Source organism: Neolamprologus brichardi, chromosome 7 (genome assembly GCF_056152115.1).
Source record: "Neolamprologus brichardi isolate AB-2024 chromosome 7, ASM5615211v1, whole genome shotgun sequence".
NCBI lineage: Eukaryota > Metazoa > Chordata > Actinopteri > Cichliformes > Cichlidae > Neolamprologus > Neolamprologus brichardi.
This window is the reverse complement of record NC_142110.1, coordinates 44,161,170-44,182,852: the sequence shown is the minus strand read 5'-3', so window position 1 is coordinate 44,182,852 and position 21,683 is coordinate 44,161,170. Positions and strand designations below refer to the sequence as shown.

The following is a 21,683-nucleotide window of genomic DNA, read 5'->3' as shown; positions in this document are numbered from 1 at the left end:
ATAAAACACTTCGCTCCTACCACATCCGGTTTCATAGACAGTCGACATGGTCAGTGAGCATTCAGCCGTAAAAAAGAAGCTGCAGTGATTTTAAATAATCTGTTTAACCTTTGTTATGGGGCTCAATGGTGAAATATGATGTATGAAAAACATAACAAATTAAACTCCCTCCACAATAGCTGGTCGTTATTATAGCTGAACCTCAGAACGAGTAGGTTATCTATCTTGAAGACAAACATTCTTTGTTTTTTTAACTAAAGCAGTAGCAGTTTAAACCTTTTGTTGCGGACTTTAAAAAACATATTTGTTAAATATGAGTATAAAATTGTGTCATTCATTTCAGTGCGACTTGGACTAAGCTTTTTTTAAAAACAACAAACTGCAATAAAGAGACAAGAGGAAAAAACAAAAGAACCAAGACAAGCCAACTGTCACGAGGGGCAGGACGGACAGGTTCAGTCTGCGAATCACAAATTACAGTTCTTTATTCACACAACACCAGGCGCTCTATATACAAGTGGGGGGAGAGGGTGTCCAAGGGTTCCAAGGTTCACGGGAAGCGTCAGGCTTTCCAGTTTCTTGAGTGTGTGATTGTATCTCAGCAGTTGTGGCTCAGGAGGTAAAGCGGGGTGTCTACCAGAAGGTCAGTGTGTCAGTTCTGATCTGCATGTCAAGCTGTCCTTGGGCAGGATACTGAACCTTAAGTTGCCCTCCTGATTTGAGTAGTCTAGAACAGAGATGGGCAGTAACGCGTTACAAGTAACGCTTTACTGTAATCCGATTACTTTTTTCAAGTAACGAGTAAAGTAAGGGATTACTATTGCAAAAACGGTAATTAGATTACAGTTACTTTCCCATAGGAACGCTGCGTTACTGCGTTACTAAAACCGTGATTTTCTTGCGAGAATGTCTCATGACAGTGAGGTAAGCCAGTGTGATGTTCGTGACAACAGCTGTGTGCAGATCAACAATGGATAATATATGGAGTGCGGGAGAGAGTATGAGCGTGCAGCGTTTAAAGCGTGGAAGTACTGACCTTATTTTGAGTTTGATTCCGTAAAAAGTGACAAAAACATTAGTGTCCGCTGTGCGTGGGAAGAAAACTTCTTTTTACAGCGAAAAAAACTAAACTTCCAAGCAAGCACCGAGTAGCTACGATGTAATGACAAACTCACAGAGAAACTGCGGTATCCTTCCACTGACCGCTGCGGCACACCTGCACCAGGATAAACCTCCGCCTACTGTACTCCTGCTTTACAGGTGAAAATAGAGCAAAAGGACCGCTAGTCTTTGACTTTATTTATTTTCTGCTGTGTTTTACTTGCATCTGAAAAAGTGAGTGTAAACACAAAAAAAAAAAAAAAAATTATATATATATATATATATATATATATATATATATATATATTATGTGCTGGAATGTGCAGGAAATAGGTTTAAATGTTAAACTAATTTCTTCCAGTCAGAGAATGGTGCATATAATTAAAATTTTGCTTCATGCATAAAGTTAAAAGATTAAAACTAACAAAACAAGTTTTAAAAAGAGACTTTTCCATTTGATTACATTTTGTATGATGGATTATGTAGAAAAAGTAGAATTGGGCTGAAAGATCTATCGCTTTATCACCTATTCAGGTTGTAAATCATGTTTTTAAAAAGTAACTAAGTAACTAAGTAACTAAGTAATTAATTACTTTTGAAAATAAGTAATCAGTAAAGTAACGGGATTACTTTTTGGGGAAGTAATCAGTAATTAATTACTGATTACTTTTTTCAAGTAACTTGACCAACACTGGTCTAGAAAAAGTGCTTGTATGAGTCTCTGTGTGAGTTTACATAGGGTCAGGTAGTTTCAAATGTTCTTCTTACTAAATAAAACCGTGAGTTAAAAACTGCAATTTGTAATTTATGCATTTGTCTAATATTAAAATTAATTGAACAATCTTAATCTTTCTGTGTGGATTTTTCATGTTCTCCTGATGGACAACACTTCCCACCCCATGAATCATGAATTCCGTGCTAACGTGATCAGTTCCCTCAATAACAGGCTGCTTCACCCTTAGGTCCTCCCTTCCTGCAGTGGTCACACTATACATTCAACACTGATCACAGTCTGATAACAAGACTTAACAAGCACATAGTTATTCTTGTGAATAGTAGTGTGAAATAAAAATGCATGTTAATAATGTAGGTTACGATATTATTTTATTGATAATCTTGGCATTGCGCCTTTTTAATTAATTATTTAATTTATTTATTTATTTTAAACAAATACAGATGTATGTGCGATTTCTTTAGTCTACGCTACCACTCAAAATGATCTTATCTCATATACTCATCTAATATATCTCACAACTTGAATTAAATATTCTACGTTTTAGGAAGTGGCATAGCAGTAAACAGCTTCTCCACTAGATGTCCCTGTCTTAGCATTTACTAAGATTTCTGGTTCTCTTTGCTGCCTGTAACCTGGAATTATAGTGGACCTTATACCGGGGTTGTCATTCGGCTAACCAGACTAAACTCTGAGTAACAACGTGTGTCAGTCTTTGTCTCACTTTGTTTTCTCTGTTTTTTTTTTTTCTTCTCTGGTCAGAAATTCCCAAATTAGACCGTTTCATTTAAAAGAAAAAGCTGCTCATTTTCATCTGAGAAGCAGATCAGAACACACTTTATATTAGTTTATTATAAAAAAAAAACAAAAACCCAACAATTTAGTAAAAATGTATAGTTTACAAGCACAAAACCCCTAAAATTAGGAAAAAAAAAAAACGTTTGAAGAATGGCTACTATATGACACAGTGAGCTATCCTAGCATACATTATCACATCTAAACAAATGACATGAACGTCACACCCTGCAGCTCAGACAGGTTCACACCTGTATTATTACGTTTCACCGCAGTCCTGTTGCAACATAGACCCATAACATCAACATGACTTGTTCAGCTAGCAGCATTTCTCAACTTCAGAGATGATGCACACTGAATTTACAGCCTGGAGACCAGGTGACACCCTGTGCACAACTTAAGCAAACACCCATTCACAATCTTTGGGGCACTGAAGTGCAGAGTCCAGATTTGTGGAGGCTGAATAATATTAGGGTAGAAATGTTATAATATATTAAGTCTTGCTGTGCTGATCTTCACCATCCAACATAAAATACAATCAAAGTTTTATTTCTGTTGCTTTTCTGTCTGGTAATCATCTTTGTGTTTTACTCAGGATTTATCCATACATCAATGTTTTTCTTTTCTGAGTAAGATTCAACTGTGTAGACTTTTTTTTTTCTTACAAGGAGTGGCACACCAGACAGAGGGTTTCCACAAGAAATTAGACTATTTAATCAGTGTACAATAATTGGTGTAAAAAAAAACAAACACTGGGTATGGATTTTTGGCTAGTGCACAGCCCTTTTTCCTTGTACAGTGAAAATGACAGAGTTTCAAAATTATTTTCATTCAGTAAGTTTTTTGCAACTGTTTAGAAAATCAGGTATATAGCTCCCTTAAATAAAGCTTGTCGGCCAACCTAAGTGACCAAAAAATGTTTTAGCCTTTAGTAGATCTAGTCCTGCAATAGACTGGAGACCCACCAAGGGTGTACCCCATCTCTCAAACCAAGACAGCTGAGATAGGCTCATCTGTTTTGCGGTTCAACCCCGAATTGGACAATTGGATGAAAATGAATGGATGCTTTAACATATGCAAACTATTAGCAGTTAAAGCTTAAAGATAATTGGTATCAGTTCAAAGTACAACATTTGCATCTAAAATATAGTGAAAAATTACATAGGATTACTTAAATAAAGCACATCCCCTTAAAGCATTTGAGTAAATTTCCTGAGCTATGTTCCAAAAAAAAGAGAAACAAAAGAAAAAGAAAAGAGACACTGGACTTACCATAAACAATGCTTTTAGAGTTTCAGGAAAGCTCTATAGGGTTTCATCACTGTGATGTGTCCTTTCTAAATAATAGACTTTTCTTAGAATGTAGCATCAGTGGCACATCTCCAGGGGACCATTATTTTACAATATTTAACTTACATACATACATAAAACATTTGTCGCTGTGGCTCAGGAGATTTAGGTGGTCACCTGTAGTTAGAAGGTTGGAGGTTCAGTCCCTGGGTGCTCCAATCTGCATGCCAAAGTGTCCTTGGGCAAGATACCTAACCTTGACTTGCCTCTGATGCATTCATTGGAATGTGAAAGCACATAGATGTAGAAGAGAGTGAATGTGTGTGAATGGAAGAAATGAGACATGTTGTATAAATGCTTAAGCAAAAACACGCTATGTCATGTTTATAATATATTTGATAGTTTTATATAATTACTCCATTTTAAATGTAAAAAAAACCAAAACATATTTTTGACCTGATAAAAGCACAGCACTTACGCACGATACCTGCCTGTGGCACTGATGGCAAAGGAAGCTGTAATTGTTCAAAATACATTTTATTTTATTTTGTTTTAACAAATAAATAAATTGCAACCCTAAAGTGTTTTTCAAGTGTAATATAAAAGCTCGAGACATATTTTTTTTGCATTAATATTATAATTATGTAGTTGAATTAATAGCTGAAGCAGAAGTTTAATACATGAAAACGCGTGACCGCCTGTGGGCGAGGGTCCAAATGTTCTCAAATGTGCACCCCTCCGGTGGGGTTTTGTGGGAAATGCCCCTTTAACCACAACATGAATGGGGGGTACAATAGAGAACAGAACAGGGCTCGCTCGCCGCGGTCACGAGAGCTCCAGGGGAGTGACGTCACTTTCCTAAACCGGGCAGCGGCCGTTGAGCTGAGTCCCAAACCAGAGACGAGCAGGAGTCGACCAACAGCTCAACTTTTAATGAATGCGGGCCGAGGAGAGCCGCCGTGAAGGGTCGCGCCGGTTTCTCCTTCCGTATGCTCCCTCCTGGTCGACATAGCTCCACAAAGATTCGCTGTGTTCACACTTGTTCAGCGGCTAATCTGGTTTTAGCTATTTTTAAAAAGCGCTTGTCTCTTCTTTTATGTGTCTCGCGCTCCCCGCGACTCTCGGCACAAGGACTGGGGTAAGTGTGTCCGGTAATTTCACATCATGTAAGCAGTTTAGGTCGAAATGATGCTTAAGAGTTGAACTTTGTGTGAGTCCCGTTGGTGAATTTAAACGGAGCACAGCTCTCGTGTAAGTCCAATCTGATATCCAAGCTTTAACCGTGTCTCTCCGCGTATTCATAATATCCGTGTACAAAAAAAAAGAAGAAGAAGAAAAAAGAAATGTGGCTGTGTGATGTGCAGTGAGGCAAATATGCAAAGGTTCGTTGCTTGAGACGCTCGGGTCAGAGATGCTTGTTGACAGCAGTCAGTAGTGAAGTTTGCTTTTCAGCGGGACATCCTGGACAATTCATTTTTATTCTACTCCCGTGCTTTCTGCAGAGAAATTATAACAGCACACGCCAGTTTCATTGTACGCAAAGCAGGATCAAGGTTGCCTTATGAATGCGGTTGGCAAATAGCTTGAATGTTGGCTAGATATTGCAGGAGTTATTTTGCACCCTCCCACTTCTCTAATAAGACTTAAAATCGGATTAACTCTTTCTAACTTATGCTTCTGTGCTTTCTACACATTTAAAAGATGTTTATTCCTGCACCCCAGACTCCCAGTAATGTTTGCAAAGAATCTCAAATTGCTTACACTGTGCAATGAGTTGTAATACAAGCAGACCTTGGAAATAATGAAGTAAGTTAGTTGCCCAATTTCGGCAGGAATGTGCCAAAGGATATTTGGGGGTTAAATCACTGACAAGGTCATTTCAGGCTTGAGGAACTGAAAATTACTTGAGGCAGTCAGGCTGCAAAAATACAGTCGCCAGACATCCCCAAGGGTTCTGCTGTGATTTATAACATCCTTGTAGGAAACGATAGAAAGCGAGGCATCGTAATCAGCAACAGGTTTAAAAGAGAATTGCATGTGGTACTATAAAAGAGGAGAAATTAATGAAAAAGTGCTTCTGACATATAACAAATGTAGGACTCTTTTTGTCCCTTAGCGGTACACTACAACTCATTGATGAGGCTTTAGCAAACACTGCTCTTTAGTTTTTACAGACTACTGTTTGTCTCTGCTTCTGTGCTCTGTGTTTACAGCTCACCAAGGCTAACCTATGCGAATATAATGTTACAAAAAGCCCAAAAATCAAGTCTTCAGAAACACGGAGTCACATTTAAAATGAGAACTAACATCACAGAGGCTAAGTTTAAACATCTGTGTGGCTTTTTTTCCCTCCCTTCTTCTTCGCAGTCTCGACTGAGCGATTGAGTGAGCGACTGCATGGGTCGGACTGAACATGAAGAGCCTCAAAGCCAAGTTTAGAAAAACTGATGTAAGTAATGTAACATGTGTTTCTGGCTGTGTATGTTGTGTACATGCAACCGTGTGTGCACATGTGCATGTCTGCATGGATGAGTCACTGTCTGTGCATGTATGTCTTGAACAGTCGGCAATGATTTTTGGCAGAATTCCTCAGTTTTTGGACTCAGCAGCAGAAGCCTGTGGCTTGTTGATATTTTGATATTTGCTGTAGGAAAAATAAATGGGTTTAGAGAACTAAAACAAATCATGATGCCCGTGTAATCCATTTTGGAGCTCTTTATAAACATACTTGATTTCGCTTGGCATGTCATGGGATTTTAAGGGCCCAAAAAAGGATGCAGAACTATTTATTGTGGTAGCTTTTTGCTTTTTTTTACCCTGCTTGACAACGTAGAAGCTATATGCTTTTCTCTTTGAGTCACTTTGGAAACTTTTTAAATGAATCCTACAAAAACCACAGATACGTCTGACTCTGCATTGCTCCAAATGAGAATTTGATCCTGCTGACGATGAATCATTCTTTTGGGAGGAATTGCTCCAAGGTAGTTCAGTCATTTGTTCAGTCACAGTCTGAGATACTCCACACTCACAGGAAGTTAGGCGTCTCCACAGCGTCTGACTCATCTTTTGTCACAGTGACCCTAATGACACAGGGCCAAACGGCAAGACAGGAAAGGTCTGCAGAGTTTACTGGATTTAAGGCGATGGAGGGTGTGTCAGAAGTGGAGACGTTGGCAGCTGTAGTGAGGAATGGTATCTAAATGAGACGCTTGGTTTATGTAAACAGTTTCCATGTGATCAAGTGTGTGGTGGGGCAGGATGGTGAGCTCTGATTTAATGGCATGCTCTGCTGAGAGAGAGGGAGAGAGACTGATCTGCAGAGGAGGAATTAGGTGAAGTACATGCACCCTTTTATTCAATTATACCCACAACATGAGCTGCAAGGCATAACACGACTCGGGATTATTGTGTAGTGGGCTATATGTGTGGGGAGAAAATGAAACCCCCCTCGAGATTCACACGTAAAACATCAAGGAAAACAATAAAATGTGCACTTAAAATTATTCTGGGAACAACAAAACAATATCAGCAATTTATTCCTAATGTTTGATTCCATTTTTTAAAGCTGCGTCATTGCATATAAAATCAATCAAATCATAGATAAGGTCCCCCCCTTGGAATACATTTTCTGTTTTTGTACAATAACATCAGAATATTTAATGAAACCATTAAAAATAAATGGTTGTTATTATGAATATTTTCTCAGTTAATGGTTCCCAAAGTCAGGTGCTTTTTAATTTGAGTTATTTTTTTCAAGCATTTTGAGCCTTCATAACTTTTTAGGTACACAGCTGAAAGGTTTGTCAGAATGGAAATAATTTTTACACCTACTCCAGATGTCACAACCTAAACCCTAAATCACAATTATTCAGCTAATTTTTTTTTCCTGCAAGCAACATTGAGCATACATCATAGTTTCAGTAGCAAGCCTGCACCGAATTAGCATCTGTGATAGAAAGTAACAGAAAGAAGCATTGGTACCCTGGATTTTTGCTTTGTTTTCTGATAAATAACTGACGAAAACTCCAAAATACCTAAGTGATTTTGGGTAAACCTTTAAAGTGTCACACCACCATGTGGGCTGGTCTTAGCACGTGCTGATTTCTCACAAAAATGACCCAGTTTTCTCTGTTATGTCTCTACTGCCGAATATCAGTAAATTATTGCAAATTCATTCAGTTATGTGGGAGGAGTACAATAGTGTCCATTGTTCTTGAAAATGTGGAGTCCAGCACTGGGCTCCAAGGTCAAACAGCTCCTTCACAGTGCGTGTAATGGATGGTGTCTGTGTCACCTTTGCCAGGTGTTTTCCTGTCTAAGCCCCTGTTATATCAGTAGCAGTTGTGAATTGTTTGAGATGCTTTTACAGTGAAATGCCCATCCTCACTAAAATAGCCAGTCGTAGGTGGCATGAGAGAGGAAAGAGAGAGCTGTGGATGTGAGCGTTGCTTAGAAACAGAACCGATGCCGTTTGCTGTCATGCATGCCTTTGCAGACCTGCCACCCACATACAGTACACTATTGCACTTTTGATTGCTTCGACAATTCATTGGTTTGTCTCCTACTTTATGTAATTGGTCCCCATTTTTGTATTTGTAATTTGATGTTTGGACCTGCACTTCTGCGCCATGCATAAGTCATAGACAGTCTTTTGATAATAGCTGTCTCTCTTGTAAAATTCCATGTCAAACTGACTATATTCAGGCAATGTTTTGCTGTAAAGTAGGCCATATTTTTAAATAATTTAATAACCTCATTGATCTCCCTGCAAAAGTGTCTGTTTCTTTATGGTACACGTTCCTCATCACTCAGTCAGTATATCACCCTCAGTGTGTCTTGTATTGATTTTACTATATTCAGAAAAACAGTTTCTGTCTTACTGGCTGCTTGAAAAGTACAGTAGCCAACATTTTTTTTTCTAAAATGTTAGATTTTTGTCACCATTTAATTAAGAACAGATGCTTAAAAGAAGCTTACTTAATTTTTTTATTTTAAAAGCAAGAAACTTTCAGTAAAGCACACACTTGTTTTTATGCTGTAGAAAACTGGTTGAAACAGTACCAGGACTTTAGTCCATACAGAGTGATAAAACCTACTGGTCGTGATTAGGATATGTGGCACCAAAGTTTCACAGGCTGCTGTGTTTACCTTAGCCAATAGTCATTCCATTGCTTTTTACAGAAACCCTTAACAGCCATTAGTACTATTTCAGTCTGGCAGTGACAGATGCTCAGGAATGTCTCCCTGAAAAACAGAGGCTCCTTTAAAATCAAAAATCAAAAAACAATAGTAACAGAAAGTTTATAAATAGCTTTTTTATGACATTAAGGTATTTCCAGACAATGTGCAATGGAAACTGTGGTTCAGTGTCAAATCTTAAATAAATGCTTTACTTTAATGATCCTTCTCCAGCTCAGCCAAACAAGCCTACAACACGAGGCTTAACAGGAAAAGACCAGCCTGTGTTAATGTCACAGTGTGATTTATGATCTATAGAAGGTCAATGATAACACATTGAATACATGTTTTTTTTCCAGTTTGAGAAGGGTTCATGATGAAAATGTATTCAAGCCGTAGCGTAGCTGTACATGACCTGTAAACTTTGTAATGACACATTTTATTCACATAAGGAAAAGCACGTGAAACAGATTACTTTACCAAAATTAAACTTCTATTTAAAACCAGGAAAACACCCTGTTCATGTCTTTAATGCCACGTCTCCCACTCAGTTTTGTTCTAATCATTGCATTGTTAGAAACTGGGGTCATTTATTTTGAATATTTACTTGATTGCACTCTGCTTTTTTCTGACGTCCTGTTCTCCTTACCGTCATAATAATAATAATAATTAAACTTACTATTACTATTAAAGTTACTATTAACTATATATAACTGCTCAAACAAGTGAAGAAGTGGAAAAAAAAAAGAATGCATTCAAATGCTATGCTCTCAAGCTGTTTCATGTGTTGTTTCACATGATATCTGGATTGGGGCAATAAACTTATTTGTTTCCTTCTCACCAATTGTATCTACAGAGAGGAGAGAATTTGAATGTTCAAAATAGGCTTTCACTTGAGAGAAAGCTGTGCTTTTCCCTATTATTTCTGGCTATTTTATATACAAAATTGTATTTTATAAACAAATTAAACCCCATTTAAAAAAGCTAAGTAATTTGTATCAATAAGTGAAACCCTTTTATGCTACTCTTCCTTCTTCTCATGCTTACTCGCAGAAATTGCGCAAATGTGACATGCAGAATTTTCCATTTAGTGCAGCATAACAACTAGAAGTGTAATCTTAAAGTTTAATATTTAAACCTAGTATACAGTAACACTAATATGTTTATATGACATAACACCTGATCACCCTTTACACTCCCTTTGTGCCAGTTGCCCCTGCACAACTTAATCTACGATAAAGACATGGACACAAACACTTTGCTTGAATATTAAATGTGTTTATCATGGGAGTTACGTTCTAAAAATAACCTGCGATAGGTGAAATCCGCGAAGTAGCCAGTTTATTTTTTTACAAATATTATAGTTGTTTTAAGGCTTTAAAACCCCTCACTACACACTTTATACACTTTTCTCAGACAGGCATGAACATTTTCACACTTTTCTCTCTTGTTTAAACATTCTCAAAGTTCAAACCTTTGTAGAAAAATAAGTCCAGTATTATAGAATGAAACCAAAGATCAAACCTTGTTTTCAGGTCCAAAACATGGGAATACAGCAGCTGTGAGAGAATTCAACATTAATGAATTAATGGTACGGAAGTAGAGGAAGAAAGAAGAATGAGTTGAGTAAAGTTTGACTTATCTGACGGATTTGATTCGCTTAATGCGCCTTATAATCCGGTGTTCCTTATGGTGTGAAAAATACGGTAACTTTACCTTCCTTTAGCATGTCCAGAAGTCCAAATTTTTGTGCCATGGTTAGCATCTTCGTCTGCCTTTTGGGTGCTACCGCAGGCGCCTTTGATGGTGCAAAATGTTTTGTGGACATTTTTGTGTTTGTTGGGGAGAAAACTTACAAACATACAGTACAGCACTTCAGAGTCACACTGCTAGCGATCGAAGATTTATGTAAATGTGACAAGCTGAATGCATTCTGTGCTGTACAGGAGACACGGCACAGGATTGATTGACAATGGTCTACAGCCAATCAGGACGCAGAACACAACGTGCTGTTTTTACAAAAAAAAAACATGCAAAATTGCACACACAAAAAAAAATTCTGAGAAACAGCAAGGCTGCGAAAGGTGAACCGAGTTATAGCGAGGGACCAGTGTATAGTGTGATCTTTCTTTGACCTTGTGTTTACTTGGATAAAAAGTTAACAGTTTTGACGACGTCAAACGTGGCACGAATAGTTAAAACACCTCTGTCTTTGTGGTGTGTTGCTTTAATGTTTTGGCTGCTGTGGAAGGGTGTGTCACCTTCAGGTTTAAGTGTGATTATTTGTGAAAGAGAAGATGGGAAGAAGCCATTGGGGTTAATTGATCAGTTTTTAACCACACAGGAAAAAAACATTGCCCCTGTGTGATATGATTTTTGTTTTTTTGCCATCCTTGTGCTATACAGACTCACTGAAACAGTGGGTATAGAGCCCAGACATTGTAATTTGTTACTAATGCAGCTAAAATCTGATATTGCTGGCATATAAAACTCTGTTTGAGTGAAATGCCACCTCTATCATAAGTCAACATTTGCCATTTTCCACTATGGCTTTACTAAACTGGCGTCATCATCTCTATTATCCATGACAGAAACCAGGGCTTTCTTTCCCCATTATGTTTAGCAAATCCAGTATCATTTACTTGAATTATTTTACAGCATGTAACAACAGGTTTGATGAAATAATAGACATGAATGTAGAAACCAGCTCAAAACTGTACAGCCAGGCACACTCAGCAGAATATGCAGGCAGGTTAAGTAGATCAGCTTCCTCAAATGCTGCGCTGTGAATGCACTGTGAGGCTGAGTAGTGTGAACATGCCTCCTACGCTTGAGGTGCTCATGTATTTCCAAGTTTAATATTAAACAGCGTTAATGCTGTACAAAGAATTGACTGCGAACACAGCTAAATGTGTGATTTTTGTCACAGATTATACAGCAGCGATAATAACATGGGTTTTTCTGCACTGGGGTCATCATGGCTGTGCTCTGTCTTTTGACACCAATTCAGTGCATACCAATGCTTGACATAGAGGGAGTGGCGCCATTTTTGCTTTATCAGAATCTGCGAGCAGGTGTGCAGTTATGCAAGGTCAGTGAATCCGAAGAATTTCTCTTTACTGTTAAATGGAGAAATACCACAATAACTATGTTTGTAGCTGTAAGCTTGTCTGCTAGACTTTGTGTCTGCCTTCTAGTCCTTGTGCTTGAGCATCTCTTTGGACTATGCTACTGACATTTTGGAATTTGTGGATCATTTCAGCTAAGCCTATTTACCCAAACAACCAGTATAATGAGGGTTTGTGTGTGTGTGTGTGTGTTGGAGAGAGACTTGTGTTTAAGAAAAGCAGACGGTGTAATCTGGTTTCTGGGAATGAGTTTGGCAAATGGCCACAGTGAGATTTAAAGCATTCTGCTTCAGCCATGTCTGAACAGTCAGCTTTCAAAAACTGTGCATTGGCAGTGTTATTAAGAAATATTTTAACTGTCTTGTTAAAATGAATTAAAACATAATTTAATTTAAATTCAGTTAGGTCAATGTTACTTTATTTAAACATGTAAAAAAAAACAAAAAAACTGAAGTAAGCCCAAAACCTTATTTAAAGTAAGGTACCCTAAGGATGTAAACGCCTTTCAGTTTATTAATAACCAGCTTTGCAATGTAATATTAATGTACTTTTAATTAAAGTCTAAGCTGAACTGTCGAAGATTAATTAAGTGTAGAATATAGGCCAATGCTCAGAACCATATGTGGTAACACTTCTATCATATGTTACATATAATCTGTATATTTAATACATGTGTTATATATTGTGTTGAAATAATGTGTTGGCAAGTATTATCTTAATTCTGTATTAGTGTAGATGACTATGGAAGTACTCAATACAGGAGTATTGCAAAATCACATTTGAATTTCTCCACCCATACCAATAGTAAGCTTTCCTTACTGTGTGTTTAATATGATTGTTTCGTGCAAGTCTGTTTTCTCTTTAACTAAGCTTAAACTATGTACTGTTTTTTGGATTTAAATATTTCGTGTAGAAAGCAGCCTTTTGGCTTTTAATTTGGAAGAGAAAAAGTATTTGCACTGAGTAGCTGTTTCAGTTCTTGGTCGTGCAAACACTTTTTGGTTGATAACAGAAATAATTGAGATTTCAGAACGCCTCCCAAATGCTACTACAGTATAATACATACTTACAGTGATATCAGGGCTCGCAAAATCGCTAGCCCAACGTCCCGGGGCTAGCGATTTTTCCAGTCGGGCTACCAAAATCTAACTCAGCCCTGCCCGTCGGGCTATCATAGGAAGGAAAATATATGTCTATGCTTTTGCATTCTTTTGCCAATGTAGCTGAGTAATTATGTCATTGGCATCGATGAGCCACTGTCAATATGTGACATATTGAAATTGCTTTTGAATTTGCGCTTGCTTTTTGCTTTCACTTTCATTTTGCGATCGCGCGAACGGTGTGTAGAGAGCAGCAGCACTGATTGGTGAGTGACGATTAATTGCGCACCAATTCCTCTGACATTGTCTTATCACTCATTAGCTTACTATTCAAACGCGACAAGTGAAATCTCTCGCAGCAAGCTTAAACATGTGAGAGGTTGAGTGCGCAAAGAATTGCTGACCGTTATGTAAGTACGTGTGTAAAAGCAGCAGGATTTACGCTGGTATTTTAGTTCTGCTCAGCCAAATAAGACAGGTCAGGGTGAAGAAGGGGCAGCCAAAGAAAAGCTTACCACAAAACGGAAAAATTATGACAAATCAGACTATGAGGCAAAAAGAAAGCGCAGCTTTTTTGGTTTCATGGACAAAAAAATTTCTGTGGCTGGAATATAACAAGCTAAATAACATGATGTTCTGCCAGGTGTGTTGTGAGTTTCATTTGATTTCTGAGTCGACAAGCGCCTTTGTTACTGGGACCAGTAATTTTAAGAAAGACCCCATCAGAACCCATGAGAAATGCAAGAAATGCATTATTGCCCAGTCTGCAGTATCTTTCCCAGAACAAACAGCAATTGCAAAAAAACATGCTAAAAGTAAACCAAGCACAACAAGAACTCCTGAAAAAGCTGTTTAGAACAGCGTGCTATATTGCAAAGAGTGAACTACCATTGGCAAAATTTAGCAGCCTATGCAAACTTCAAAAAGCAAATGGCCTAGATCTTGGTTCCACTTACTTCTTACCCGTGACTTCAGTGGAAATTTCAGATTCATGTCCTACACAGTTCTTACAAGTTCATAGAAATTTCTGTTCAATTTGAACCAAGTATTTGAGTTGATGGTTGTAATTTTTATACAGTTGTTGTGATTTGTATTTTAACAATTTCTTTGATTATTTTTTGTTTCCGTTACAATATTATACTTTAATGTATAATATTGTAATGGAAACAAAACATTAAAAAATTGCTTTCTTTTTTATTCGGGCTACTTAAATTTATTTTGGGCTACCAAAAACTGAAGAATGCCTGCCCGAAGGGCTACCAGAGATTTTGAAATTTTGCAAGCCTTGGATATGATATGAACACTATTCTAAAAACATGTACACTCTAACTAATGTCACAGTTAAAAACTGTCAGTACGCACGGTTACATTTACAAGGTTTTAACTGTTATTTTACAGCGTACCTATTCAAATCTATGGCAACAGATTCATACTATAAAAAAGTAGTACTTTGCTCTAGAATATAGAGTTTACAGTCTAATACTCTCAGCTTTGTTGCTGTTGTAAAAATAAAATTACAGTATTCCTACTGTAAACTTGGAAGCTACTGCAAACACAGTAGGAATTGGCAGTGCTGGATCAAAACTGTTACTGTTAAATTAGCATTAGCATTAGAAAAGTACATTTTTGTAGTCACTTTCCTGAGTGTTACAATGTCACTTATTATCTATTGTAACTACCATAACCACATATCCCCACATATCAAAAAAACAACTTGCACAAAAATACTCAATGTACATGGCATATGTACAACAGAAATATAATTGAACGCAGCATTGGGTTGTTGTATAAAAAGTACCTATCACGTCTATTGTGCACCAGGTAATCTACACAATTTCTCTATTAAATTGTAAATTATAGGCAGCTAGATTTGATAGCTTTTCACTTTCATTTTACACTCTGTCTATTGTAATCTGTAATCTAAAACAACAGTTTTAGCACAGTTAGTTTGTTTGCTGGTGTACTGTCCAAGAAATTGTCTTTGTTCTAGTTGGCCTATTTCCTGCACTGCAGAGTTATGATAATGCTGCCGTTTTAACAAACATCCTGAAGACAGCTGCTGGCCAGTCTGGTTGCCTATTACTAGCTAAACCTTAACTTAAAATTATTGTATTATATGGCATTAAAAGTTACAGTAGCATGCTGTCAGTATTGTTTCTTCCTCAAAGACATCATTCTTTTAATTATTTAACTTTTCACCAAAACCGCGTAAATTTTTTTTTAATAGTGTCATGTAACATTTTTGTAGCATACTTTTTCTTGATTGTGTCATTAGTTTGAGAAATCTTCACTGACTCTCGTGTGCTTCGACCTTTTGAGGCCGCATTAACAGCTTGGTCCCTGCGGTTTGAGCAAAGCTTCTATAAATGAGTTACCTTGCTTTAGCTGTTATCTGACCCTCAGCGTCTTACTACCCTCCCCCAAGCACATTTTCACAAGCTGGACAGTTGTGGACTGAGATGCAGACACATACTTACACACACACTGATTGACTGCATGTTATTGTCTGTGTATTCAATTATTGTTGACAGTGGTCCTGGTGTTATATCCTCTTCCAGCCCTTCAAACTGCCAGACTGCTTAAACCTGCTCCCCCAGCTGCTGGACTAAGCAGGATTACTCAAGGCTTACACATGCACACACATTCAAACACATGCACATATTCACATTCATGCGCAAAGACCACTATCAGACACACACATACCCATGCCTTATCATCCAGCCTCTCTGTGTCTAATTCATGTGTGGATTATGCGGTCTCCTCTCACTAGGCACAGCTGTTCCATAGCATACATTTAACGGAGCTGTTAGAATCTAAACTGTACACGTAGCTTTTGCTGTATTTTTGCCATATTCAGAATATGTAGTGTCTGTATGTGGTTGTGCAAAAACGGGAGGAATGGATGGATGATTCCTTATCAGGAGTGATGAAATGTGTCCACTGTGTTAACTGGTGCAACAATGCAATCATAATCACATGCTGATAATCTGAAAACATTTATAAAAGAATGCCTTTTGCACTGGGTGGTTAAACATTGAACCAAAAGAATTTACTGGGTTATAAATGCAGAACATCAAGGAAAATCTTAGAAAAACATTACATTCTATTTCCCCCCCCCTGTAAAGTGTAAGAATCACTGTAATATATTCATTCTTCAATTAAAGAAGTTTTCCTTATAAGTAAGCCATAGACTGCACTTGGCAGTGTTTGATTAGGCCCAGTCTAAGTTGGTTTGGCATTTAATGGTTTGTTCTGGCTGGGTGTAGTGAAAAGGGTATTAGTACTGAGAGTGACAGTAAACCCTTAGGGACAGGCGGGCATTAATCTGGGAGACTAGGAGGAAGGGTTTGCATCTGTCTGTGTGTGTGTGTCAATTGTCAGCAGGAGATTAGGGAGTACACAACTCTAACGGATAATTATGACACTTGCTGCATACAATCTGAAAATATTGTATCTTAGAATTAGTTGAGAGAATATTCCAAAATGTCAAAACGCACATGTAATGGTGATTGTAGGTTCAAAACACTTGCCATATAGTCACAGGAGCTTTAGAAACCTGGTACGGCTCACCAGTATGAACAATGAAATGGAGCTAAAAGGGTTCATCACTTAACCATTTAATTGATTGAAAATTGGTCTTCTAGCTGGATAGTGAGCCTTTGAGATGCATGTTTAGTATACCAGTATTGGTTCTTTATAGACTGGAGTTAGTTAACTGCTGACTGCACTTGCAATGCTCTCATCATTCCAGATTTACTCCACAAGAATATTAAAAAATACAGCCTTGAACTAGTTTCAATTAATCCAAGGAAAGGCAGAAGAAAATAGCTTAGGGTCTGCTTAAACATGGATCCAATTAAAACAGGACTTTCCCATGGGATCCCTTTATTTCTTATCGCCTGTGCACATGAACTGCAGACACACTGCTAGAAAACCTGCTCGTCAGCAAATACATGAAACGCAGAGCGTGTAAAGAAGAGCCGGGTATGACAGTCCTGGTGTCTGCATGTGTTTGCATGCTCATTTATGTGTGGGTGTATGTTTGTGCATGGGCTAGTTTGTTGTCTCATGTGGGTGTGAAGACATCAGTGGTGATGTAAGGTTAGCCTGTTGGCTGCCTTGTGTGAGTATTGATGTAATCATGTCTGAGAGAAAGGACATTTATCAGACTGGGTTTAGGAAAAAGCATGTGTTACATCCAGCATAGCATGACTGCACTACATGTAGATGAAGTAATGAAGTAAGTAAGACCCAACAAATCACTGATAAAAATGGCGGAACCTTTAAAACAGACAGAAACCGATAAGGTGAGTGAAAGGAGTTCAGTTAATGGGGAGTAGGGAATGAAGACTGCGATGAAGTCATCAGGAGCAAAATGTGACAAAAATATGATATTACAAGAGCAAAGAAATAGTGATTGTAAATGATGAGGAAAGGATGAAAGTGTAAGAAAAAGCCTATTTCTCTGAGAAGGGTACTTAGGCTCCCTGCCCCCAGTTCAGTTCAGACGGGTTGTTTAGTTTGGCCTTCTCTGAACAACTGGAACAATGTTCATGCTAGGAGATGGATGGAGGGAGGGTTAGACACAGTTCATCTGAAAAAACTGAGACTTTCCTTTTTAAGAGACTTTTGGCGTGTTTCTTGTTCTGTGTAATGGTTTAAAATTAAGTGAAGCAACAGACAGGTTTATGGATTAGATTGGCGTAAAGATTTCTAGCTTTTAGCTCAACACAATGTCTTTTTTTAAAAAACAAACAAAAAAAACCCCCAAAACTTGATACACATGCGAGTCTACAGTTGAGTGTGTTTAAACTGGCTCCTATCTTGACTGAAGTGGAACTGTGTATTTTTTTTATACTCCCTCAACTTTATGAGCAGCCCTCTAGTGTAATGAGGCTGGTCGCTTTCCAAGTCTAGCAGTGTTTATTTATAGGGCAGGAAAATCTATTTGTGTCAGGAGGAAGTGTTGTACGAGAACAATTTTTTTAACTGGAGGTCCCCTTGCACACACAAAGCCCCCATGCTGGACATCCTATGCAGTCCTTTGGGTTTAAAATTGATTCGAAGTAGTGTATTTTATTGAAAAAAAAATTGTTAATGGGTTTCAAGTGATCTACTGCCTCTTTATAGTCTAAGGAGGTTGCAGTCTGTAATACAGTTGGTTCATTAAAGCTTTAGCTTGTACACAATTAGCTGATCCTTGTATTCACAGCAGATGTGAATGAGCACATAGTTACAGTGGGCTTTGCTCAACAGTTGGTCTTATTGTTCCTGTAACTGCACAAGTTGTTTATGACAGGAGCACAATTAAAGCTATAAAAGCAGAGGCAATTAGGAAGGTTAACTAATTTGTGTTGTTAATTTGTGTGTGTGTTTTAATAAGACAGCGCTTAGTGAAGAAGTGAAAAGAATGGAGGGAATTTATGGATGTGCTCACAGTTTTGTTTTTTGTTTAGTTTTTTTTTCCCTGTGTTTATGTGTAATGCAGTGTTGGCTAGTGATTAAAAAAAAACTGGGAAAGATGGAAAGAAAAGCAAACATGTCATGTCTTGTTTTAACACAAGTCAGCTACTTTATCTACTTCCCTTTGATTAACAAAAAGTTATGCAGTAAAACAATGCAAAGAACAGAGCATTCATGAGAAGGGCGAAAGCGGATCGTTGAATGAAACGGACGAACCAGAATGCTGCAACTTCAGTGGTGTGGAACTGGTTTAGCTTTCGTCCGTCAGATACACAACAAAGCACTATTTTTGCTAGAGCATGCTAGCGGGCCGTCGTTATTACCATGTTTTTTGGAAAATACGGCACACTTAAAATCAATCCTTTGATTTTTCTGAAAATCGACAGTGCCCCTTATAATCCCGTGTGCCTTATGTATGAATTCTGGTTGTGTTTACTGACCTCGAAACGTTTTTATGTGGTACACGGCGCTCGAAAATCTGTCAAATGTTTTAGCACGACTTTGCTAAGCTACGAACCCGCACTGCTTGATAGATTGTCGGAGCATTACGGCTATCATAGGCAGGAGCCACTTGTTGTTAAGTGAAAATACATTGGTGGGTTTTTTGCACTAATAAAGTTGTGAAGCTGTAAAGTATTTTGTCTAGTGTGTCTTATATCATCAGTTATATCATTATTGCAAATTTTCAAGTGTATATCGTGATAAATATTTTTGGTCATATCTCCCTGCTCTAGTGTCTACCAGTTTGTGTTTTGTCCTCATCTCTATATACTCCCCCCCACCCCCAGCCAACCCCCACCCCCCCGAGCTGGACCAGGCAGGCAGCTGCCCCACCCTAAGCCTGGTTCTGCTAGAGGTTTCTTCATGTTAAAAGGAAGTTTTCTCCTTCCCGCCATCGCCAAGTGCTTGCTCACAGGGGATCGTCTGATTGTTTGGTTTTTCTCTCTAATATTATATGTTCTCTACTTGGTAATATAAAGCACCTCAAGGCAACTGTTGGTGTAAATTGGCACTATATTATTAAAAATGTAATATAATTGAATAAAAGTTTTTCATCGAACCATTTAAATGTGAATGAAAGACATATTTTCACTTGCTCCTGCCCACTGCTGATTTGGTGATCCCTGCAGCAGAGCTGAGTCTATATAACATTTTAAAGCTTAGGTTACTAATTAATTTGCATATTAGGATTGGTAATAGAAAATATAAGTCTAATAAATTATGTTTCTATGGATTAAGATAGAAGCATAAAAAGTAATTACATGAGCTTTTTTGTGCTGATCTCTCTCCTGATGGTCCAGTGCACAAAAAATGTTATGTTGGGCACTACAGCTTGCTCTAGTTTTAGAGCGGAATATCTTTTGTAAAGAAAGGGTGGTGCTAAATGTTGCTGGAGATTTATAAACAAGAGAGTTAAACTAGAAAATAGTCTCATGATGTAAATTTGTCTGATTATCTAAACGTGCGGCCCACATTCGGCAGTGTTGTGAAATATGTGGCAGCATCTTTCCTTACAAAAGCAACCATCTGGTCTTTGTTTGACAGTTCTATGCTAACCCTTTCTATTCTTGCTTTCAGAGTCTATTAAACCATTGTGATGTGTATGTGTATGTGTGGACTTGTGCTTGTGTGTGCTTGCGTGTGTTTGTACTACAGAGGGCAGTAAGCAGTTTCAGCTGTGGCCTTAGAGAAAGGATGTATTGTCTGAGGACATTTGAGGATCTGTTTTGTTACAGATAAGGGGTTTGAAGTTAACGGCCACAGCTTGATCAAAGGGCAGAGATATTGTTGATGCACCAATCTCTGTATTTTCTTTTGCTTCTTTTCCTTTTATTTTGTACACTGTTCTTTCTTACATCCTCTTGACCATTTCCTGTATGTCCTGCCTTCTTCTGAATCTCAACTGTTCTCAAGCTGAAAATACTTTTGCTTGTATAGATGTGTTTTTCCTCACTGGAGTTAAACCTTGTTGTATCTGTGTCTGACCTTCTTTTAATGTGAGTAAAGCTAAAAATATTATATCTCCAGTAAACATAAGGAAGATAAATGTAGGTGAGTTAACTGGTGCAAGTTTCAAATCGAGTAGTGTAGAGTGTGTGTGACTAAATAGGTTTACCTGTCTGGCACAGTGTTTCTTTTTTTTAAAATTCTAATGTCTAGTTTTTTACCTTGTCTGTTACCTATTTATACAGACACAGATTTCGCTTTTTATGAGTTTTCCTTGTATGACTCCCTAATCCTTGACAGGACATCTGGCAAAGCAATTGTTGTATTTCAATGAAATTTACCATGGATATACATTAGAATTCCTGGGAAAGGTTTTGCATAGATCTGTTGAACAATAGCGTCTCAGATGCCTTCTGGTGTTTCTGATTCTTGGGTCAATCTTAACCAGCTGGCTCAGAGAAGTTGATGTCCTGTTCTCTTTTTTTGTTGTTGTTGAGTGATTTAGAGCATACTGAAAGTAAACAGAACTACATGAAAAGTGAAAGTAGAACAAACACCTTTTCATTCCTAGATCAACATGAATGTCATTTGAGGGTAATACTATTGGGTTTCTGAAAGTAAATGTTTATGTGTTAAACTACATCTGCTCTTAGCAGTACAACTCTACAAACATACAGAATCTGATGTAGGAATTACTACTTCCTGATATTAGTTTATTTTTCCTTCTGAGAACTAAGAAGGGAAAACACAAATTGTTTATGCACAGATCTTTAGGTTAGCAAACAGGCACACAAACACACACACAACCGATAGGCATCTGTTTGCTATTTACTTTAGAAGGGCAGAGGAGTTTCAGAGCTTGACAGAGAAATGTATACCCGTGAAACACATGTAGAAAAAGAGTGAGTCTTTGAAAAGAGTACAAGTCAACAGAAGTCAGAGTTATGC

The 21,683-nt window shown here is 37.8% G+C and overlaps 1 protein-coding gene across 2 annotated transcripts in view; it reads left to right on the top strand.

The window, feature by feature from the left end:
• The first annotated feature begins 4,770 nt into the window (after positions 1-4,770).
• Positions 4,771-21,683, top strand: part of rai14 (retinoic acid induced 14) — a 54,399-nt gene continuing 37,486 nt past the window's right edge. For both annotated transcript variants that reach the window (XM_087843643.1, XM_035906990.2), the window contains exons 1-2: positions 4,771-5,057; positions 6,287-6,368. In XM_087843643.1, coding sequence (XP_087699769.1) covers positions 6,333-6,368 — 36 coding nt within the window. In that variant the 5' untranslated portion in view covers positions 4,771-5,057; positions 6,287-6,332. The remainder of the gene's footprint in view (positions 5,058-6,286; positions 6,369-21,683) is intronic.